The sequence below is a fragment of the Aspergillus niger genome (assembly GCF_000002855.4).
Source record: "Aspergillus niger supercontig An04".
In the NCBI taxonomy this organism is placed as follows: domain Eukaryota; kingdom Fungi; phylum Ascomycota; class Eurotiomycetes; order Eurotiales; family Aspergillaceae; genus Aspergillus; species Aspergillus niger.
Genome location: NT_166539.1, coordinates 1,434,078 through 1,452,541, shown reverse-complemented (window position 1 = coordinate 1,452,541; position 18,464 = coordinate 1,434,078). Strand labels below are relative to the sequence as shown.

Below are 18,464 nucleotides of genomic sequence, written 5' to 3'. Positions count from 1 at the left end.
CGGTCGATGGGCGTTTCCTATCTCTCAGGCATGCTAATTCCTGCTCTCTAAATTCTACTTTATCTTCTGTCTATCATCATATCAATCTCCCCTCTACACCCGTCCGATTCCACGCGCCGCTCTCACCTGAACCCCTCCTCCAGTTTCTCTTGAATCTCCAACAATGGCTTCGAACTCGATCAAGCTCTTGACTGGTAACAGTCACCCTGAGCTTGCAAACCTCGTGGCAGCTCGGTATGCGCTATAGTTCTGGACTACTTCTGCACCCTTGCAGTACACCATGGACTAACGAGCCGTTTCAATTGGCAGGCTTGGCATTGAACTGACCAAGATCATGGTCCTCCAATATTCGAACCAGGAAACGAGTGTCACAATCGGAGAGAGTGTACGAGATGAGGATGGTATTGTTGTCCACTCCGCCTGCTCAGACCCAGGCCCGCAAAAGATCTCGGGTTAATGTGTGCACCCTGCAGTTTTCATCTTGCAGTCGACGCGGCCCAATGATATCAACGATGGACTGATGGAGCTGCTCATCATGATCAATGCTTGCAAGACCGCCTCCGCAAGACGTATCACGGCCGTCATTCCCAACTTTCCCTATGCGCGCCAAGATAAGAAGGATAAGAGCCGTGCTCCTATCACTGCCAAGCTTATGGCAAACATGCTCCAGACTGCTGGTTGCAACCACGTCATCACCATGGACCTCCATGCCAGCCAGATCCAAGGCTTCTTCAACGTTCCCGTCGATAACCTGTATGCCGAGCCTAGTATACTGAAGTGGATTCGCGAACACCTGGATGTGAGCAACTGTATCATTGTCAGTCCTGACGCTGGTGGTGCTAAGCGGTAAGTAAATTCGGTCCCTTGAATGCTTAACATTATGCAAGCGATGTTAATTGGCAATATTGAATAGTGCCACTGCCATCGCCGATCGCCTCGATCTCCAGTTTGCGCTCATCCACAAGGAGCGCCCCCGCCCCAACGAGGTCTCGCGCATGGTTCTCGTTGGTAGCGTCAAGGACAAGATTGCTATCATCGTTGACGACATGGCTGATACCTGCGGTACTCTTGTCAAGGCCGCCGATACTGTGATGCAGCACGGAGCTAAGGAAGTCAACGCGATTGTTGTCCACGGTATCCTTTCCGGCAAGGCTACTCAGAACATCAACAACAGCTGCTTGAGCCGTGTTGTTGTGACCAACACTGTTCCTCACGAAGACAAGAAGGAGCAGTGCGATAAGATCGAGACGATCGACATCAGCCCCACCCTTGCAGAGGCCTGCAGACGTACGCACAACGGCGAGTCTGTGAGCTTCCTGTTCTCGCACGCTGTTGCCTAAACGAACTAGTGAGGGCACTTGGCAGTGAGGGAGGATAAGATGGACATGCCGCTACCTGGAGGCGGCTCATATTTGCTTTTGCCTTTTGTTATTGTCGTGCGTAGTCGGATACCTCTAGGAGGACCTAGATCATGATGTTAGGACTCTTTAGTCACGGAATTCCCTGGATAGGCGCCTCCGTCTGTCAAAACTATATTTAACGCATTTACCGGTTATGATGCTTATGGAACTTGAGAAGGTGGAAAGGGAGATATGGAAAAGTCGGCGGCGCCTTTTGCTTTCTATTACCAGCTGAATTGAAGCATTTATATTGTACATATATCAACGGTTTTCTTTTTCCCCCTTGGTCGTCTTCATTCCGATGTACCACTCTTCCTTCCTGTGGGCGGATCACATGTGAATTTTACTGATACAATAGACTGACTATCTGAATCTCATTCCGTCCTGGACACGTAACATACACACCAAATATAGATGTAGTCAAATGAGAAATATGGAATTCGAGGAAACATTTAATACCGTGTATGAAACAAACATCTGCAGTCGTCAAATTAACCTCGGAGATTCCAGCTAGTAGTTCCGCGGCGATGCACACGGGCTAGCCCTAAATCGATCCTCAAGCTGCAAGTCGTACTTTCGATTCCGAAATCTATATTTCCGGCTTCAATAGTCGGTCTTGTCATCGTCCAGATCTAGCCACCGATACCTCACTGATCGGCAGCACTATCTCGCTTGCTTTTTTGCTTTCTGATTTTTACTTCAGGCCATGAATTACTAATATCTAGATTACTCTGGTATTACTGGTATGCTACTGAGTAGTAGCTCACAATATAAATATATTCCCGAAAGAGGGAGAGTAGTATGTAGCGGGAAATGTATCCCGGAGTAATCGAGCTTGTCGTCTTACCATCTGTGATAGTTTCTTCTTCTTAGTGGTTGGTCTATTTTTATTCGAGGTTATTTGTGTTAGTATTAATCTAGCTTACTAGTATCATATGAGGCCTACTGTAAAGCTGGAACAGAGGTAGGATACTAGTAGTATGAAGAGTCAGGCATTTCTAGTATTCGATACGTGATAATAACTACAAAAAAAAGGCATGGTTAGGACAATTGACTGCTTCAATTGAATGCCTGCTAGTTTATCCAAGAATAATTCATCTGTTTGTTTGCTTCCATGTCAATCAAGGCGCTTGGATTCATCACACGCTGTCAGCTGTAATCTTCGTATACTGGGTTATGTGTAGGTTTAGTTGAGGGAATGAGTGAAGTCAGTACTAGGTAGGTTGGAAGGTGGCTATGTAGTAAGGTTTTGTTGTCCCTTACTATTGACGTGTACATATTTAGTTGTGAAACAATGGATTTGGTGGCTGGTGGCTGATTGATTGATGTGATGGGATGCAAGGCAAGTTTGGTAAATTCAGTAAAAATAGGTAAATTCAATTATGAGTATCGCACTATGCAGTAAAAGTACGTCGAGCGTAACTTGACATCTTTGGTGGGTTGGAAGTATGATGTCGTATATCTTTCAGTTTGTCTTGTGTGTCTCGTCATAGAAGTTGTTGATGTATAGTCCTTATAGTCAGGTGGTCATGTGCTGCAGTTTCTCAGTTTCGGTACTGATAGCCATAATATACAGAAGCTTGAAGATAACTTAGTGTCACTAGCGGGGTTGAGTAGTAAGTAGTGCATTGACTTCACCTGTCTGGTCTGATATCTATATACTCCCTGTCTGGCCATGTAAGTATACATTGCTACACTGTTGAGTGGCGAGGGTTTTGATTAATCCTGGATAGTGCTCTAGTAGTTATGAGTGTATAAGAATAATTAACTAAGAATACTAATGCACTATACACATTCGAGACACATGGTGGATTGTATGCTGGATGTGTAGTCAGAAAACAGTGTCTGTGCCTGTGTCTGTCTGTGTCTACTCCGCACTTGACTAACGATCGCTAGTGGGATCTTGGGTTAGAATTGTGGGTACGCGAAAAAGTACTGGCCACACAATAATCCACTGCTGGGCTACATTTGAATAATTTTAAAGTTTACCACAGTAGGGGCCAGGGGATTACACTACAACCAAGGGAGTAGATAGAACCTGAAAACACCGACTTAAAATTTGGAATACAAAGAGTTTCATTTCATTCACAAGCAGCGCAAATAGAGAAGAATCATCTGCGGAGAACCGGAGTCCTTGGGTATTTTTTTTTTAGTCGTGCCAGGGAAGGGGAAGGGATAATGGTCGCAAGGCCATAAAAAAAAAAAAAGTGTAAGAAAAACAAAGAAATTCTTTCACATTTTTTCCCTTTCATTTCCATAAAATGTGGAGATATAGCATTTCCTTTTTTTGATGTTGTGGATCAGACAATATCGGCACGCCAAAGTCTCGGTCCGCTGCAGACGCCTTCTCTCCTCTCTCTCTCCCCCGACAAGGAGCTTTTGTTCTTGGGTCGCTCTGCTTCGGAACTCGAAGTAGGAAAAGAGAAAATGGGTAGATATAAAATAAATCCCCCTTCCCATTTGCTTGAGATTCTTCTATAATACCCTTTTCCCTTAGCTAGAACAGAGACGTAACCCGACCATTAACCCCCGGACAAACACATTTACTTCCTCATCGAAGACGCTCTCCGCTTGCGGAGCTCATCACGCTTGGCCTTCTCCTCGTGGACACGGCTGGCAAGGAGCTTGGCGTAGTCGTTACTGTGGATCGCACGGTTAGCGGATAATCATTTGATGTATTTGGGCACATGTCCCCGCCGAGAGAGAGGAAAGGGTGCAACTTACGCAGCCTCGCGGGCAGCCTCAGCACGACGGCGCTTGAGGGCAATGCGCTGGCGCTTGCGCTGGAGACGCTGGGGAGTAACCAGACGCTGGATCTTGGGGGCCTTGGTGTAGTCGGGCTTGCCCTCACGGGTGACGGTACGACGGATGACGAACTTGCGGACGTCGTCCTTCTTGTCGAGACCGAAGAAGCGGCGGATCTTGGTGGCACGCTTGGGGCCGAGTCTCTTGGGGACAACGGTGTCGGTGAGACCGGGGAGCTCACCCTCACCCTGCTTGACGATGCTCAGGGCAAGAACAGAGAGGTCCTGACCGGTGATGGCTGTAAACACGAAGCGTCAACGAATCAACTCCTAACCACGATAGTAACGGATATATTGTTGTTTGGTAACCTACCACCACGGACGGACTTGCGCTTGCGCTCACCAGTGCGGCGGGGGCGGTAGCAGCTGCAGTGGACATCAGTCTTCCATTTCGTAAACTCCATTATCGGCAGGTCGCATTTACCTGTGGCCATCGGCAAGGAGGAGGCGGGTACGGGTGGGGAGGAGAACTGCACACAAATCGATGAGTTTCTGCTGTTTTTGTGATTGTCGGATTATATTTGCGTCGGTCGGTACATACCACCCTGCTTCATGGGGAAACCTGAGAAGAAGCCAAAGTCAGCATCCAATGTACATTCTTAACCATGATATCCAATTTCTTGTTCGTTTTCGAGTCCTCCTAGTCGAGCCCAAATCCGAAAAGGGGGAAAGCAATCCAGTCGTACCTTGCTTGTCGTTACCACCGGTGATCTTGAGGATGTAACCCTTGAACTCGTCACCGAGAGAGTCGCCGGCAACCTATAGCAAAAAAAGAAACCCCAATCAGTCTTCTGCTTTTCCCATATTTTTCGTGTATTTCTCAAATTTCGTCTCTTTTTCTTTTCCAAATGTGGTGTTTTCGGGTGCGGATATCCAAGGGGGGAGGGTTGCTGACTTCGGTTCCCATGCGCTTCTCCATGAAGGGACGGAGCTTGCGCTCATCGTCAACCTCGATGATCTTCTGAGACCCATTGGCCGGGTAGGAGATGTTGAGCTTCATCTTGACGGGTCTGCGCGGTCAAGACGGAGGGCGCGGTTTGTCGACAGGTCGAGGAGGTTCAGGTCGTCGGGGATTCGTTCTTCGTGGGATTTTTTTGGTGGTGTAGCGAGATTTCCCTGTGTGGGCGGCTGACTAAGTCCACTAACCCTTCTGGACTTAGCGTCCTCGGTAGGGCTCTTATGTCAGCAATCCCGGCACCTGACTTGCCCCCTTTCCCTTTTGGGAACAATGAGGCTAGGCCTGCATTCTTATGCTTGAGGATCCCACTGACTCGTCACGATAGAAACGAAGTCGAAAGACCTGGTTACGCGATGATGCTCGTATTCGATGACAAACCTACTCAATCCAGACGGCAGGATAAGGACCTGTTTTTAGGTGTAAGCGGAGATTAGGTCACCTGATCTTCGTGTGATCCTTGCGACTGTGTACACAGTAGGCAAGATTTGGGGTCAGATATCTCCAACAGATCGGAGTCTTCCATATCTATGCCTGCTAACCTACACCCCTCTGATTGCGACTTTATGCATCCCAACAGTTGACAGCTAGAACAGCCTATGGGTATGTTCACTGACCAAACCTTTAAACTAGCGTCAAGTAGGGTGCCTCCTAAGCTCTATCCAGGCGAATCCGGGGAGCCATCGCGTTGCGCCTTAGGTGCCACATCTCTCGTCATAGAGCCTTTCTCCGAGCGGACTTTCATCCGTTGCGTACTCAGAATCCATCCTGCAGCCTAGGATGCAATACATGCTGGCTGATGTATTGCATGGAGCCTGGCATTACAGACGGTGCATATGCTTATCGTCATGCAGGAAGTCGTTCAACATAAGAATCTTCATTATATTAAGCTTGTTGTCACAAGTTAGGAGTCGAAAGCTAGTTAGGGGGCAGTTATAGTCAACCCCTGAGCGCATCGGCGATAGAGACTTGTAGATCTGGTCAGTCAATCAGGAGCCGAACTGGTCTGGGTCAAAACCACAGCGACCAGCGAAGATTGTAGGAGCTTCTTCGAAGCGCGTCTCTGTAAATGGCACCATAAATTCGAAAGGCCCCATATATATAAGAAGAAAGCTAGTATTAGTAGTTATGGAGGATATTTTCGCTGACTCGGATTCTGTTGCACATTGCGTTCTGCCGTTCCCGACAGCCAAAGACGGGGGACCAATCCGGATCGAGATGGACCGTTCGGAAGGTCGGAGTCTAAGCTGGCAGCCACTCTTGGAAGTTGGAAGAGGCGCCCTATTATCTATTAATGTTTGATTATTGATTGATTACTACCCACCACCCAAACTGCCCCTTCGGTAGTAGATACTAGATAGATACTAGATAGATAGATAGTGGCCGAGGAGGGGTTGTTCATGACATCCCAGTAAGGGGGTTCAGGGAACATGACCGCCATTTCCGACAGACGTTCGTTGCTGATTCGATAACCCTTATTGCTGGAACAGAGACTGTCCACGAGGGCAAGCCAGTGAGATCCACTGATGGGGACTGCCTTGTACAAAACCGCCTCTTCCAAGCCCGATGGAGTCTTGGGACTGACGCAAAAGACCCAGAGCACGCGACTGGTTACCGTTCCGACGTCGCCGCGCGGCCACTGCCAACGTCCGAGAGGCCCAGGACAAGAACAGCCTTACGGCAGATGCAAAGATGGCCACAAGCGCGCTATCGTAGTGGACAGGTCAGTGAATATTTTCTGTTTCTTCACCCAACTCTCGCACCGTTCGGAATTGTCTCCTTTTTCTTGTTGCTGCATCCGTTCCCCTCAGGTTCTCGTTTTCATCCGACTGACAGAGTTCTCCAGTCGAGTCCCCACTCTGGCGCCAACCATCCCCATTGCACGCTATTAGTCTCTCTCTCCTCTTGCACGGTACTGCCGGAGGCAATCTTGTCTTTCGTGCTTGTGTTAGGGGAAGAAGTTCCTGCTTGATTTCGCCGCAGATCACTACGTACGGCGTCTCCGTCTTATCTCATTCTTCCCCCCTTTCCGTTGTTCGGTTTCTTCTCGTTTTCCTTTGGCCAAATCGTATACACTCAGCATCGTTGTGTGCAACCGCGCAACAAAGAGTGCCGCCGATCGCCCCCAGCGTTTATCGGCTTCGCCTGCGAAGCCCAGCGGCTTTCGCTGTCTCGCCTCCACCGTTCGTATCCGTCCTTTATGTCCGGACCCAATGCGCCTCTTTAGCAAATTTCACGCGGTCTGCGCCTTGGCTGTGTGCAGCATTCTCCTGTCAGCCTCCTTTCTTGCCTCTCAGCATTATTATCGCCGGGTAGTCTTGACAAAAGAGCCCACGTCAGACTTCCACGCCACAGCATCTTTCGACCGTCGCCTAGTCGTCTTTGGTGACTCGTGGAGCGATAACAATGCAGCCGAGCTTCAAGGATCTGTATGGACGGACTGGCTTTGTAACTCGGTGAGTGTGAAAGCTACTTGGCTGGATCGAAGTGGTAAGCTAATTACTCGGCTTAGTTCTCATGTCACCATGAAAACTTAGCAGAGACAGCCAAGTCTTTGAGAGGAAACTACATTGGCTCTGTGGTGGACAACACGGAGCTGTCGGGCTCCTTACTCAACCTCTACAAGTCTCCATTGGCGGATCTGAAAGCTCAGGTCGCCAATTGGATTGCGGCGGAGACGGAAGCCACGAGAGAGATGGATGCGACTGCAATTAGCATGCGTCAGAATGGCACCGTCGTGGTCGTCTCCTTTGGTGTATGGGACTTGTGGAACGTAATGGCCAAGACGTACGAGGATGCATCCCATGCAGTCGATCGCAATATCAAAGTCATTATGGAGGAGCTGAATTTGCTGGCCGAGACATGGGGCAGCAATGACCTCAAGATCATCCTAACATTAGCACCAGATGTAACCTTCCTGCCGGCCTATAGAGCGCAGGGGGCGCCGCAGATTACCAAGCACAAAGATGCCGTGAGGATCGCAGACTATTGGAACGGAGAGCTCCGCAATAACGCCGAAGATTGGTCAAACGGCACGATCTATTTGTTCGACACCAACTCGTTTCTGGCGGACCAGATTCGCGACTGGCAACTTTTTGCTGCAGGGATCGAGGAAGAGAATGGATTGGGGAGGAACGAGGATCCCGGTTGGGAGAATGTTGAAGACGCATGCGTCCAAAGCAGCCAGCAGTGGATGGTGACGTCAGGTGCGCAACAGTGCGACCGTCCGGAGAAATTTCTGTTCTGGTAAGGACAAGGCATTATGATTGGCGCCCATTGACTTGATCGAGTGCTGACCGTATCATTTTTCAGGAACGATATGCACCTGGGCCCCTCAGCACATAGGCTTCTGGGCGCGGAAGTGTTCCATGGAATTGAAGAGATGTGGCTCCGATGAAATTCCCTTAAACATCAAAATAAGAGAGCAGAGAAAAGAGAAAAAAATTCCAAAAGCGCAACCGATGAGGTCTTACTTGTTTTTTTTCATTACTTCTTGAGACGTAATTTCGCCAAGGACATGATGGGGGAAACTTGTTCTGTAGATGATTAGACATCGGCCGCTTCCCGGGACTATCAAACGCTGATGAACAGCACGATCAAATGGCGGCCTGCTTCTCTTATCTCCATTGAGCATGCCGCCCGACTATTCGACTGGTCTCTAGACGATGTGTCAATAGGTTTGAGACCATGTCTTTCTCCCCGCTCTGAGAATGGATGAGCAAGAGGAAAGAGTTTGGACTGGGGGAACACAACTGTTTCGAATCACGAGAGGTTTCAGGTCGCTACCGAACAAGGACCGAACAGGGAACTAACTGAGGTGGTATGTCTCATTGAGAATGAGCACGGAAGTCAGGCTGCCCCATCCGGAGACGGAAGATTGTAACGTGATGGCGGTGGAAGGTGGAGCAGGGATCGGAATGCGATCGCCACAGGGTAGATCGATCCGGCCTCCAGTCTGGGAATGGGGACACCTGCAACATCAACGTGTCAATGGAGACCCGTGAACCTTTCGATGGGTCGAGGGAACTACGGATCAGACTTTGGGGAGGGGAAGAATAATGGATCCTGACCAGACCCTGTTGGAAGGGCCCCCTTTGAAAGATGGTTGGGGAAAATCGCAGGGGTAACGGATGGTGCGGATGATGCTGGTGGATGGGATGTTGGTGGTCTCGGTGGTAAAGTACGGAGTAGTAAGGAGTAGTATCCAGTGCCAATTTGCCAAATCAGGCTGTTCGTTCTCTTCCCTGTTTTTGCTTTCGGTATTTTTTTTTGCTTCTTCTCTTTCTCTCTCTTATTTTTTTTTACTCCTCTTTCCTTTCATTCGGTGCTGGCTGTTAGTTTCTTTGTCTCCGAAAAGGATCGGCCTGCTGTCATGGAAGCCTCGGGAAGTTCTGTCATTAGCCAGGAGCTGTGCTGGATTAAAAGTACCTTTGCTTTAGATGGAGGAGAGAGGTGGAGATGGAGATGGCGGAATTCTGATACCGCCACCAAGAATGTATGTATTACATTGATGGTAGGGAGATGGTCCCATAAAACAAGAAGACCGTAGTAGCCATGGCCACGATGGCTGTTTTCCCTTTTTTTATGGGGAATGACGGAGTTCAGTACCCAGTGTAGATTAGTGGGTATCAAACTTCCAGGAACTACTACCTTAGAGAGCCAAGCAAGCACATTCAGTTAGTTCAAGTAGGTAGGATTTAGTAGGAACCAACCGATACATGCGAGGGAGCAAGCAAATAGCAAGCAGCCAGCAGCAAACAACAAGTACCTTCGAAGTACCACTCAGGCATCGGAGTAGGTACTACTACTGTAGAGGCTAGTGGTGGGTGCCAGACCATGGGAAGCAAAAGCAAAGCAAGCAGGATGATGCTGGCGAGAAATTAGACGGATTGGAAGACAATCAAACCCATTTGCGCATGTGTCACATTGGCGGTGGGCCAATTGCCAGGCCCGGTCGGGGAAAATTGACTGCGGATTGGTCCCAAATCACTGCAGCACACCGCATGCGGACGCCGAACAGACAAAGGAAAGCTAAAATGGCTCCAGGATTGAAACAATAAACCTGTATAGCCATCTCTATGCAACTAGTCGATAGGTGGCAGCTTGTCTTTACCAGGGAGGGTCTTGAGAGGGGGCAAAAAAAAAAGTAAAAAGGTAAAACAATTAGGCACTCAGGTCCCCGGGTTCAACTAAGTAGTAGCTCTCCAGGTAGCTACTGACTTACTGAAAGGCGTATTATTATCGAACTGCCCAAACATGTAAAATGAGGTCCCAAAAACAACAAGGCAATCAATCATCCAGAATAATGAGCTCTGGAAGGGCCCATTTCTCACCCCTACTGCTGACTCACCTCGCAAAAAAAGAACAGGTTCAGGTTGTTCAGGTTGTTGCTTTTCTGCTACTACCTCCCAAGTGCCCACTTTGTCTCTCTCGCCCTCTGGCTCTTCCTTTGCCCTTCCAGTTCTTTGGTACCCTTGGTTGGAGGTTCATCCAGGGACAGTAGAGTCAAGTCAAGGTACCTCTTCCTCCGCCCCAGTACAACACCACACCACACGCTGGAAGGAACCGTGATGTACGTCCTTCCCAACCCGGGAGGTTTCCTCACCATGAGGTTCCATCACTTCTGTCCGAACAGCTGTCTCTGGTGGGGATCCTCCCAACCGGACGAAGGACTCGGGTCCATCCTGACAGGGACAAAGAAACTAAAAAGCCCGGGATTTTTAGTCGTAGTCAAAGGGAGGGGCGCCAGACCGAAGGCCCCAAAGATAGCTCCCCATAACAAAGCACTTGAAAAGCCAAATCCTGGCTTTATCTCACTGGCGTCCCCTCGGCTTGGTTGGCTCGGCCTGAATGGAAATATCATTTCATTGTCAAAGAACGAGGAGGCAGCAAAAGGAAGGGAGAAAAAGAAAAGAAGATTACCCAGCAGAGAGGACACCCCTGACGCCTTCAAATAATAATTCAGCTGGATATTATTATCAACATTCTTATTATCATTATTATTCGACCTGAATTTGGATTTAAAATATTTCACGCCCAAGACACCAAACCAACAGTGACGGCCGCTCGATTGGAAAAGAGAAAAAGAAAAGAAAAGGTTAACAACAGCCTGCCTGGAAATACCCGGTGCTGCAGCACGAGGAGAAACTCATTCGTCTCGTTGACTATAACTATAACCTTATATTGGGGCTTTCTTTTCTTTCATCCACTTGTGCAGCGTCCGCCCATTCAAGGGCCACGGCTCTCTCTATAACCTCGATTTCTCACCCACCATCTCGCAGACTTTCATTATTCATTGCCCGCCATTTCCTTTCAAGTCTGCTGGTTCCCACTTCTCGCTCTGCCACCCCCCAAAAAGCCATTTGCTCTTTACTCCATAAAATAGATGTCATGTCTTACGATCGCGTCCTGCCCAAACCTCCTCTTCTACACCATGACAGCTCTCACCATCTCCCCTTGTCACGGCCTACTAGTAACCTCCTCGAGCATAAGATCATGAATGACGATGTCGCTAAAGTGTCTATGATGGACCGTCATCTGGACACTGCTGCTTTAAGTGGTCATCGTCGATTCACTGACACACTGCCTCCGGTACATCTGACCTCTCTGAATCGAAGCAAGGTAGCTCTCAACAAAGTCGCCTCCAACGCTGCCTCTGCTATTGAAACCCCGAAGCCCACGAACTTTCTAGCTACAAAGGCTATTCCTCTTCGTGAACGCTCATCTTTGTCAGAACGTTCGTCGTCATCTAGTCCAATCAAGTCATCCAATGCTCCCACCCCAAGGGAGTCGGCCACACAGTTCTGCCTCTGTCAGCCGGATCCGAAGATCCCTAGGCCTCGAAATGGTATGCAAGCTTGAAATCTGCTCGATTTGTTTCTTGAGCTGACAAACAGGTTAAAGCGTTCATCTTATACCGCCAACATTACCAAGCTGCAGTGGTCGCGCAGAACCCAGGCCTTGCCAATCCTGAAATCTCCAAAATTATTGGGGAGCAATGGAGAGGGCTTCCACAGGAGACAAAGGATGAGTGGAAAGCACTGGCAGAGGTAAGTGCATGTACTGTATCTATCTTTGAGTGGACCACCTAACTCTTGACAGGAGGAGAAAGCTCGGCACCAACAACAATACCCGGAGTATCGCTATCAGCCTCGTCGCTACGGTCGGGATGGGAATCTCCGGAGCGGAGCATCTGGCATCAGCCATAACCCTCCAGGCTCTACAGTCTGCAGCCGATGTGGAGGCCGTGTGATGAACCCTCCAGTATCACCGGAGACTCCTTATACACCCAGGGCCTCCTTTTTCGGTGGAAAATCGGCACCTGGGGAGGTCTTTTCAGCACGCAGTAACCAGTGTCGCGCCAAAGATCTGGACCGTGCTCCTAATGTCATCAAGCTTATCCCCAATGGTAATGGGGAATCACGCTTGCCTCGTCAGCATTTTGTGGAAAGCAGAAGCCGATCACCGGATAATAAGCGCAGGCGGTTGGGACCGCTTGGTCCTTACGATATCCGTGAAAGAAGCCCGGATTCTTCATATCCTGCATCTCCATACACTCCTCGCTCGGCAGTAGCAGACTCACGAGGTCTGTACCAGCCGCTACAGCAGCCACGGCCCGGCCGAAATTTCAAGGAGTATACCCCGCCGGATCCCAGCTTGAAACTTCCACCGCTACAAACAGCTACTCATGTCCCCGGAACTATCACCCCAACGACTCCATATTCGCATGATGGACCTAGCATCGAAGCCACCGTCATGACAATCCCGTTTCTCAACAAGATAAAGGTCTTGGCTAAGATCTCCCCGCCCTTGACGCCGGCATACCATGATGGATCGTCGTTCCGACGTGGGGCTGTGATAGCCGTGGATGGACAAGATCCTGTTCTTGTTAAAATAATGGTCGAATTTTTGAACAATACATTACAGAAGGAGGGTAGGTATCATACCCAAATCTTCGGAGGACCTGAGATTCGGTCTCGTGAGAGCTACTCCGAATCCGAGCAAATGGGTGATGCAACTGTCGACTACCTCAATATCATCTCCTCATGGCACCGCATCTCCGACGAAATAGTCAGCTTCGTGAAGCCTTCACGAGCATCATCGGAGTCAAAGTCAGTTGACGAAGAATCCACGCCAGGAGTGTCGCCACGGACTATTATACCCAAGACTGCTGATTTACAGATCAACTCTCCCGAGCAATTGAGCGATAATAGCTCTGTTTCGACAGTCTCCACCGGATTGGGTTCCATTACGATGCCCGTGCCTGTCGCACTTGTTCCCCGATACCAACTAACGACCGCGGATGCTTTTGCTTGCTCCGTCCCGATCGGGGATTCGTATGCACCACTTGACCACTGGCAGTGGATGGCATCTCTGTGGAGGGCGTGCGTAGGACCGGACATAACCGTGTACATCCGAGAATGCGAGAAGGACGAACTAGAGCGTCTTGGAGGCAGCCCCGTGGAAGTTCGTCTTCATGATGCACGAACCATTGTGGTTCGAAGACTGGCATCCTCACCAAGCGAACTGGAGGAAAAGTCACTTAAGAGAGTCGGCTTCGAGATTGAGGACTTTCTCACCCAATGAGCTTGTAATATGACCGAACCTAAATCATGCCAGCTTTGTCAGGCTCGCATATTCTTCTTTTCTTGTCTTTTCTTATGACATTCTTCTCCGGACATATGGGGGTTTTTTTACACTTTCATAAATTACCTTCCTTTTTATCTTCTTTCTTTACTTTGCTACTAGGCGCTGGCCTATGCTGCGGGGTTTCTGTCTGGTTCTGGGTTTTGTGGCTGAAAATGGGAGGCTTTTCTTGTAGATCTACTTATGAGCTCTGATAATATATGTCAGTGATCGATGATGTTTTCACCGACGTTGTGCACGAAGGCGCAGGCATCATTGCTTCTATCCTAGCACTTGATAAGGCTTACTGTATTAGTATTCCGTTCAACTTATCAAGAAAAATCACCCACCGATGCAGCCAGCCATCAGTAATAGTCCCCATATTTTAAAACGAAACATCTCGCTGCCTAAGGCCCCAACAGAAGCTCCTAATATAACCTAAACAGGTATAACGCATGGCGGTGGCCACCCCAGACCAATCACAGGCGAACCATGGCGGTGACTGCCCGCTTATCGGGATATCCTGGAATGCGCGGTGCGATGAATGAGGTTGTAACGCATTCCCTTCATTGGACTTGTCTTCTGAAGGGCGGGCAGGTCTGTTTCATGTGTTGTTTTAGCTTATTGCAGATATCTTGAGAGTTTCCCTTTTCTGTTTCAGTGGAATCCTTCAGCACGAACGAGTTTGATTGTATGGATGGGCTGCCCGCTAAAGGTTATCGCCTCTTCATGCAGCCTCCGCGACGGCAAAGGGGCACAACGACAGATCCTATACGGACGATATGTTGGCGACTAATGATGGCATGATACATGCTGGTACTGCGGCATTTATCACTGATGCTGTCGAAGTAGACCAGGTATGTTGTATGCGCTAATGTGTTTATTGAATTTGATTCGCCTTGCACTGGATGCTCGCTTCTGCGAAACTGAACTTCAATGCTCACTTTGCGATGCTTCAATCTCTGCAGATACAACCTCCCAGATTAGACTGTACCATGACTGCAAAAGATGATGATGCTCTCAACTCAACCGGGCCCGATTCTTCCGCAGATACCACCGTAACCGCGGTTTCTACGCCCACGCCTGCAACGCCGCAATCGGAACATTTTGCCTTGTCAAAGCCCATCGCGAGGGATAACCAGGCGGGGGGAAACGAGACTTCTCAGAACTTGAATAATTATATTGGCGTTGGTGTTTTGAGGAGGCGCAATGAAGGCTACGATAACGAATCCGCAGCCCCTGTCGAGCCTGATAACTTTCCGGCGTCGGAAGTCGCGGCCTTGGAAAGAAACAGCTGGATCTGGACTGAAACAATAGCATCTGGGGAGAAATCACTGCGGAGTGGTGTTCGCGTTTACGTGCTCCCTGATGACGTCGGGCGCAAGTCCATCCCGCGGTCGAGCACAGCATTGAGGCGCGCACTCAAGGCAGTCATGATGAGGATCGACAGATCAGTTGAAGCGTGGAACGGAAGTGTGCACGTAGATCTGAAGGTTGTCGATAACCCTGTGGGTAGTTTGGAGGACGAGTCTCTTTGGTATATCTTCAATACGCTACAGGATCCGGAACCCCAGTTGGATAGAATCAGGAATGTGTATGCGAGAAGAGCGATGCGAGAGCTACTTACAGTAACTGCGCATGGAGAGGAGGAATCAGGCCAAGATTACTCCGGGGTGCTGGGTCTGAAGACGCCTTTGTACCCTTACCAGCGTCGTTCGGCTGCTACTATGGTCCAGCGGGAAGCGCAGCCTGCGCAGATGTTGGATCCGCGGCTGCAGGCATTCAAGAGCCCTAGAGGCGAGGAATACTACTACGACAAGGAAGAAGGGAGCATATTTAGGGAGAAGAAGATGTATTCGGAGGCCTGTGGAGGTATGCTACCTATTCGATAATGCGTGAACGGCTGTCTGACTGGGTATAGGTATACTTGCGGAAACCATGGGTTGCGGTAAGACACTCATTTGCTTGGCTGTAATCCTGGCAACGCGTGGTCACTTTCCCGAGATACCGCTCGAATACCAGGAGATGAAGAACCCCGTCCGAGAAGTGACGGGAAGTCTTGTTGAGATGGCGGCGGCGACAGCAGGCCGCTTCTCACTGCCCTGGAAAACCCACTTCGACACTCTGGGCTATTACGGCACGTTCTATGAGCGATGTGTTAAGGAGTGTGAGAGGCACCGTGGCGCGTATACTATACCTCCACCTCCTGCAAGGCACAAAGGTCGAAGTGGAGTGGCGTATCCTAGACCGCCGCCTCAGCAAATCCGTCTTTGTTCGGGGACTTTGATCGTCGTGCCCCCTAATCTGGTCAACCACTGGCAGAATGAAATTTCGGCACATACCGATGGCTTGAAGGTGCTTGTACTACGAAACAGCTCTGACAAGACCCCCTCACCAGATGAGCTTCTGCAGTACGACATCGTTCTGTTTTCGCGAATCCGCTTCGAGAAGGAGGCGGGCGAGGTGGTCAATAATAGACGTAACTCCTTTACGCCCGAGGAGTCACCTTTGACGAAACTTCATTGGCTTCGGATAATTGTCGATGAAGGCCACAATGTGGCTGGTAGTGGTAATCGGACCACCATGATGCATATCCTGAGCCAGCTTCACATTGAGCGTCGGTGGATAGTGTCGGGAACCCCATCCAGCGGGCTGTATGGGGTAGAAGTCAGTCTGGCTTCACAGGAGACACATACTAGCGAAACTGATCTAACCGAGGCTACTACGACTGTACTCCGAGGTAGAAAGAAGACAGGGAACGCCTTGGACAGTGAGCTCAAGGATCTCGACAAGCTACGATATATCGTGATTGACTTCCTCGACCTGAAGCCGTGGTCTAACCCTCGAGCAAGTGACCCGGCTAACTGGACAAAGTACATAAAGCCCGTCGGCGAAGATGGCAGGCGACGGAAAGCACAGTCTCTCCGGGCTACCCTACAGAGCCTTGTTGTGCGACACCGTCTGGAGGTCATCCACAGTGAGATTCCTCTACCAAGACTGCATAACAAGGTCGTCCATCTGGAGCCTACCTTCTACGACAAATTGAACTTGAACATATTCATCTTCGGCCTAGCTGTCAATGCCGTCACTTCGGAGCGCAGCGACCAAGATTACATGTTCCATGCTCGCAACCGCAAGCACCTTAGCACTGTTATCAACAACCTTCGTCAGGCAGGATTTTGGTGGGCTGGCTCGGACGACATCTCCCCAACGATCGACATTGCCTTAAAGCATTTGGAACTACGCTCGGACAAAACAAGCGAAGAGGACGTAGAGACATTACGTGAAGGCATTCGAATTGCACAAAAGGCTCAAGCATCTGGATGTTGGTGCGCTTTCAAGAGGATGCATGAGCTCGGTGTCTTCATCCAGGACTTCCCTGAACACGCCCGGAGTATGTGGGCAATTGATTCGTCAGTCGCGCACCAAGAGCCACTTCTGCTGGGCATCACCCAGGCGCGTCACGCACAGAAATTTGTGACGAAGCATCTGAACACGTACGATCCAGCAGAAGGGCTTGCCGGTGCAGGAATCAAGGCCCGTCGCGAGCTCTCAGGACGAGAAGGGGACAATCTGAGTCCGAAGAAGACCACACCAGACAAACCCGTCAAAAGCAACTCACCCAAAAAGACATACACCAAGGGACTATTTAAGAGCTTACCGGAGGAGTCCCCTCTCATGCGAACCAAACTCGTCGCCACGGCCTCAGCAAAGCTAACATATCTCCTGGACCAAGTATCAGAGCTGCACAAAACCGAGAAAATTATCATCTTCTACGACAACAACAACGCCGCCTTCTGGATTGCCGAAGGTCTCGAACTCCTCGGTGTAGACTTCCGCATCTATGCCAGCACCCTTAAACCCACCATGAGAGCAGAATACCTCGCCCTATTCCGCGAGTCAGAAGAGGTGCGCGTCCTTCTAATGGACCTGCGCCAGGCATCGCACGGCCTGCACATCGCCAACGCCTCCCGAGTCTTCATAGTCAATCCTATCTGGCAACCGAACGTCGAAAGCCAGGCCATCAAACGAGCCCATCGAATCGGACAGACCCGCCCCGTGTTCGTCGAGACCCTCGTCCTCAAAGACACTCTTGAAGACAAGATGTTGAAGCGCAGAAAAGCAATGACAGACAGCGAGATCCATCACGCGGAACGAGACCTCCTGGACGACAGCACCATGAGTTCCATCATCCAGAACGAGCGTTACATCCCGATGCCCGAAACCGAAGACTCTAGCTTTACCCGAGGCGCGTTTCTGAAACACCCTGCTGGCCTCTTCGATCGACACAAGCTCGCAATTGCCGATGACGACGAGGAAGGAATAATTGGGCCGGGACTCCCGGAACACAGCACCCCGCGGAAGCGGAAACATGTCAGAACTGTTGATATAGGCGAGAGCACCGACGAGCCGGATCTCGTCACGCCAAAAAGGCGCAAATCTACGTCCCCTGGTCTGGACTTCCTCTCGCCGCAGGGCATCCTCATGACACCGCCGCGAGTCTGGAGCAGGTCTCCTCGGGCGTCGCCATTTCCGACGGTGCTGTCTCCCACGGTAGAAACAGATAGTGCTCACGCGAGCACTGACGGTGCAGAAGCAGCTAGCAAACCGGGGAAGAAGAGGGTATCTTTGTTCGGAGGCGCGTGTGCTGATTGACGACATAGAATGACTGCTGTACCT

General features: G+C 49.9%; 7 protein-coding genes across 7 annotated transcripts; 4 read left to right on the top strand and 3 right to left on the bottom strand.

Moving 5' to 3' along the window:
- Positions 1-163: 163 nt before the first annotated feature.
- Positions 164-1,340, top strand: An04g05860 (uncharacterized protein; the record flags this gene model as incomplete). Its single annotated transcript, XM_001401915.1, has 4 exons — positions 164-234; positions 310-401; positions 474-846; positions 914-1,340. The coding sequence occupies 4 exons, from the start codon at positions 164-166 to the stop codon at positions 1,338-1,340; spliced, it is 963 nt and encodes a 320-aa protein (XP_001401952.1).
- Positions 1,341-3,091: 1,751 nt separating this feature from the next.
- Positions 3,092-3,480, bottom strand: An04g05855 (hypothetical protein; the record flags this gene model as incomplete). The annotated part of the gene is made up of 2 exons (XM_059747557.1): positions 3,092-3,292; positions 3,415-3,480. The coding sequence occupies 2 exons, from the start codon at positions 3,478-3,480 to the stop codon at positions 3,092-3,094; spliced, it is 267 nt and encodes an 88-aa protein (XP_059600615.1).
- A 463-nt stretch (positions 3,481-3,943) lies between these two features.
- Positions 3,944-5,204, bottom strand: An04g05850 (40S ribosomal protein eS6; the record flags this gene model as incomplete). Its single annotated transcript, XM_001401913.3, has 7 exons — positions 3,944-4,040; positions 4,125-4,443; positions 4,518-4,570; positions 4,629-4,674; positions 4,746-4,766; positions 4,891-4,963; positions 5,100-5,204. The coding sequence occupies 7 exons, from the start codon at positions 5,202-5,204 to the stop codon at positions 3,944-3,946; spliced, it is 714 nt and encodes a 237-aa protein (XP_001401950.1).
- A 2,168-nt stretch (positions 5,205-7,372) lies between these two features.
- Positions 7,373-8,409, top strand: An04g05840 (uncharacterized protein; the record flags this gene model as incomplete). Its single annotated transcript, XM_001401910.3, has 2 exons — positions 7,373-7,615; positions 7,672-8,409. 2 exons carry the CDS (start codon positions 7,373-7,375, stop codon positions 8,407-8,409), a joined length of 981 nt encoding a protein of 326 aa, XP_001401947.3.
- A 2,039-nt stretch (positions 8,410-10,448) lies between these two features.
- Positions 10,449-11,521, bottom strand: An04g05830 (uncharacterized protein; the record flags this gene model as incomplete). Its single annotated transcript, XM_059747556.1, has 7 exons — positions 10,449-10,497; positions 10,565-10,684; positions 10,765-10,843; positions 10,911-11,005; positions 11,082-11,099; positions 11,337-11,413; positions 11,492-11,521. 7 exons carry the CDS (start codon positions 11,519-11,521, stop codon positions 10,449-10,451), a joined length of 468 nt encoding a protein of 155 aa, XP_059600614.1.
- A 28-nt stretch (positions 11,522-11,549) lies between these two features.
- Positions 11,550-13,745, top strand: An04g05820 (uncharacterized protein; the record flags this gene model as incomplete). Its single annotated transcript, XM_059747555.1, has 3 exons — positions 11,550-12,006; positions 12,063-12,208; positions 12,261-13,745. 3 exons carry the CDS (start codon positions 11,550-11,552, stop codon positions 13,743-13,745), a joined length of 2,088 nt encoding a protein of 695 aa, XP_059600613.1.
- An 821-nt stretch (positions 13,746-14,566) lies between these two features.
- Positions 14,567-18,440, top strand: An04g05810 (uncharacterized protein; the record flags this gene model as incomplete). The annotated part of the gene is made up of 3 exons (XM_001401909.3): positions 14,567-14,641; positions 14,753-15,656; positions 15,706-18,440. 3 exons carry the CDS (start codon positions 14,567-14,569, stop codon positions 18,438-18,440), a joined length of 3,714 nt encoding a protein of 1,237 aa, XP_001401946.3.
- Between the last annotated feature and the right edge of the window lie 24 nt (positions 18,441-18,464).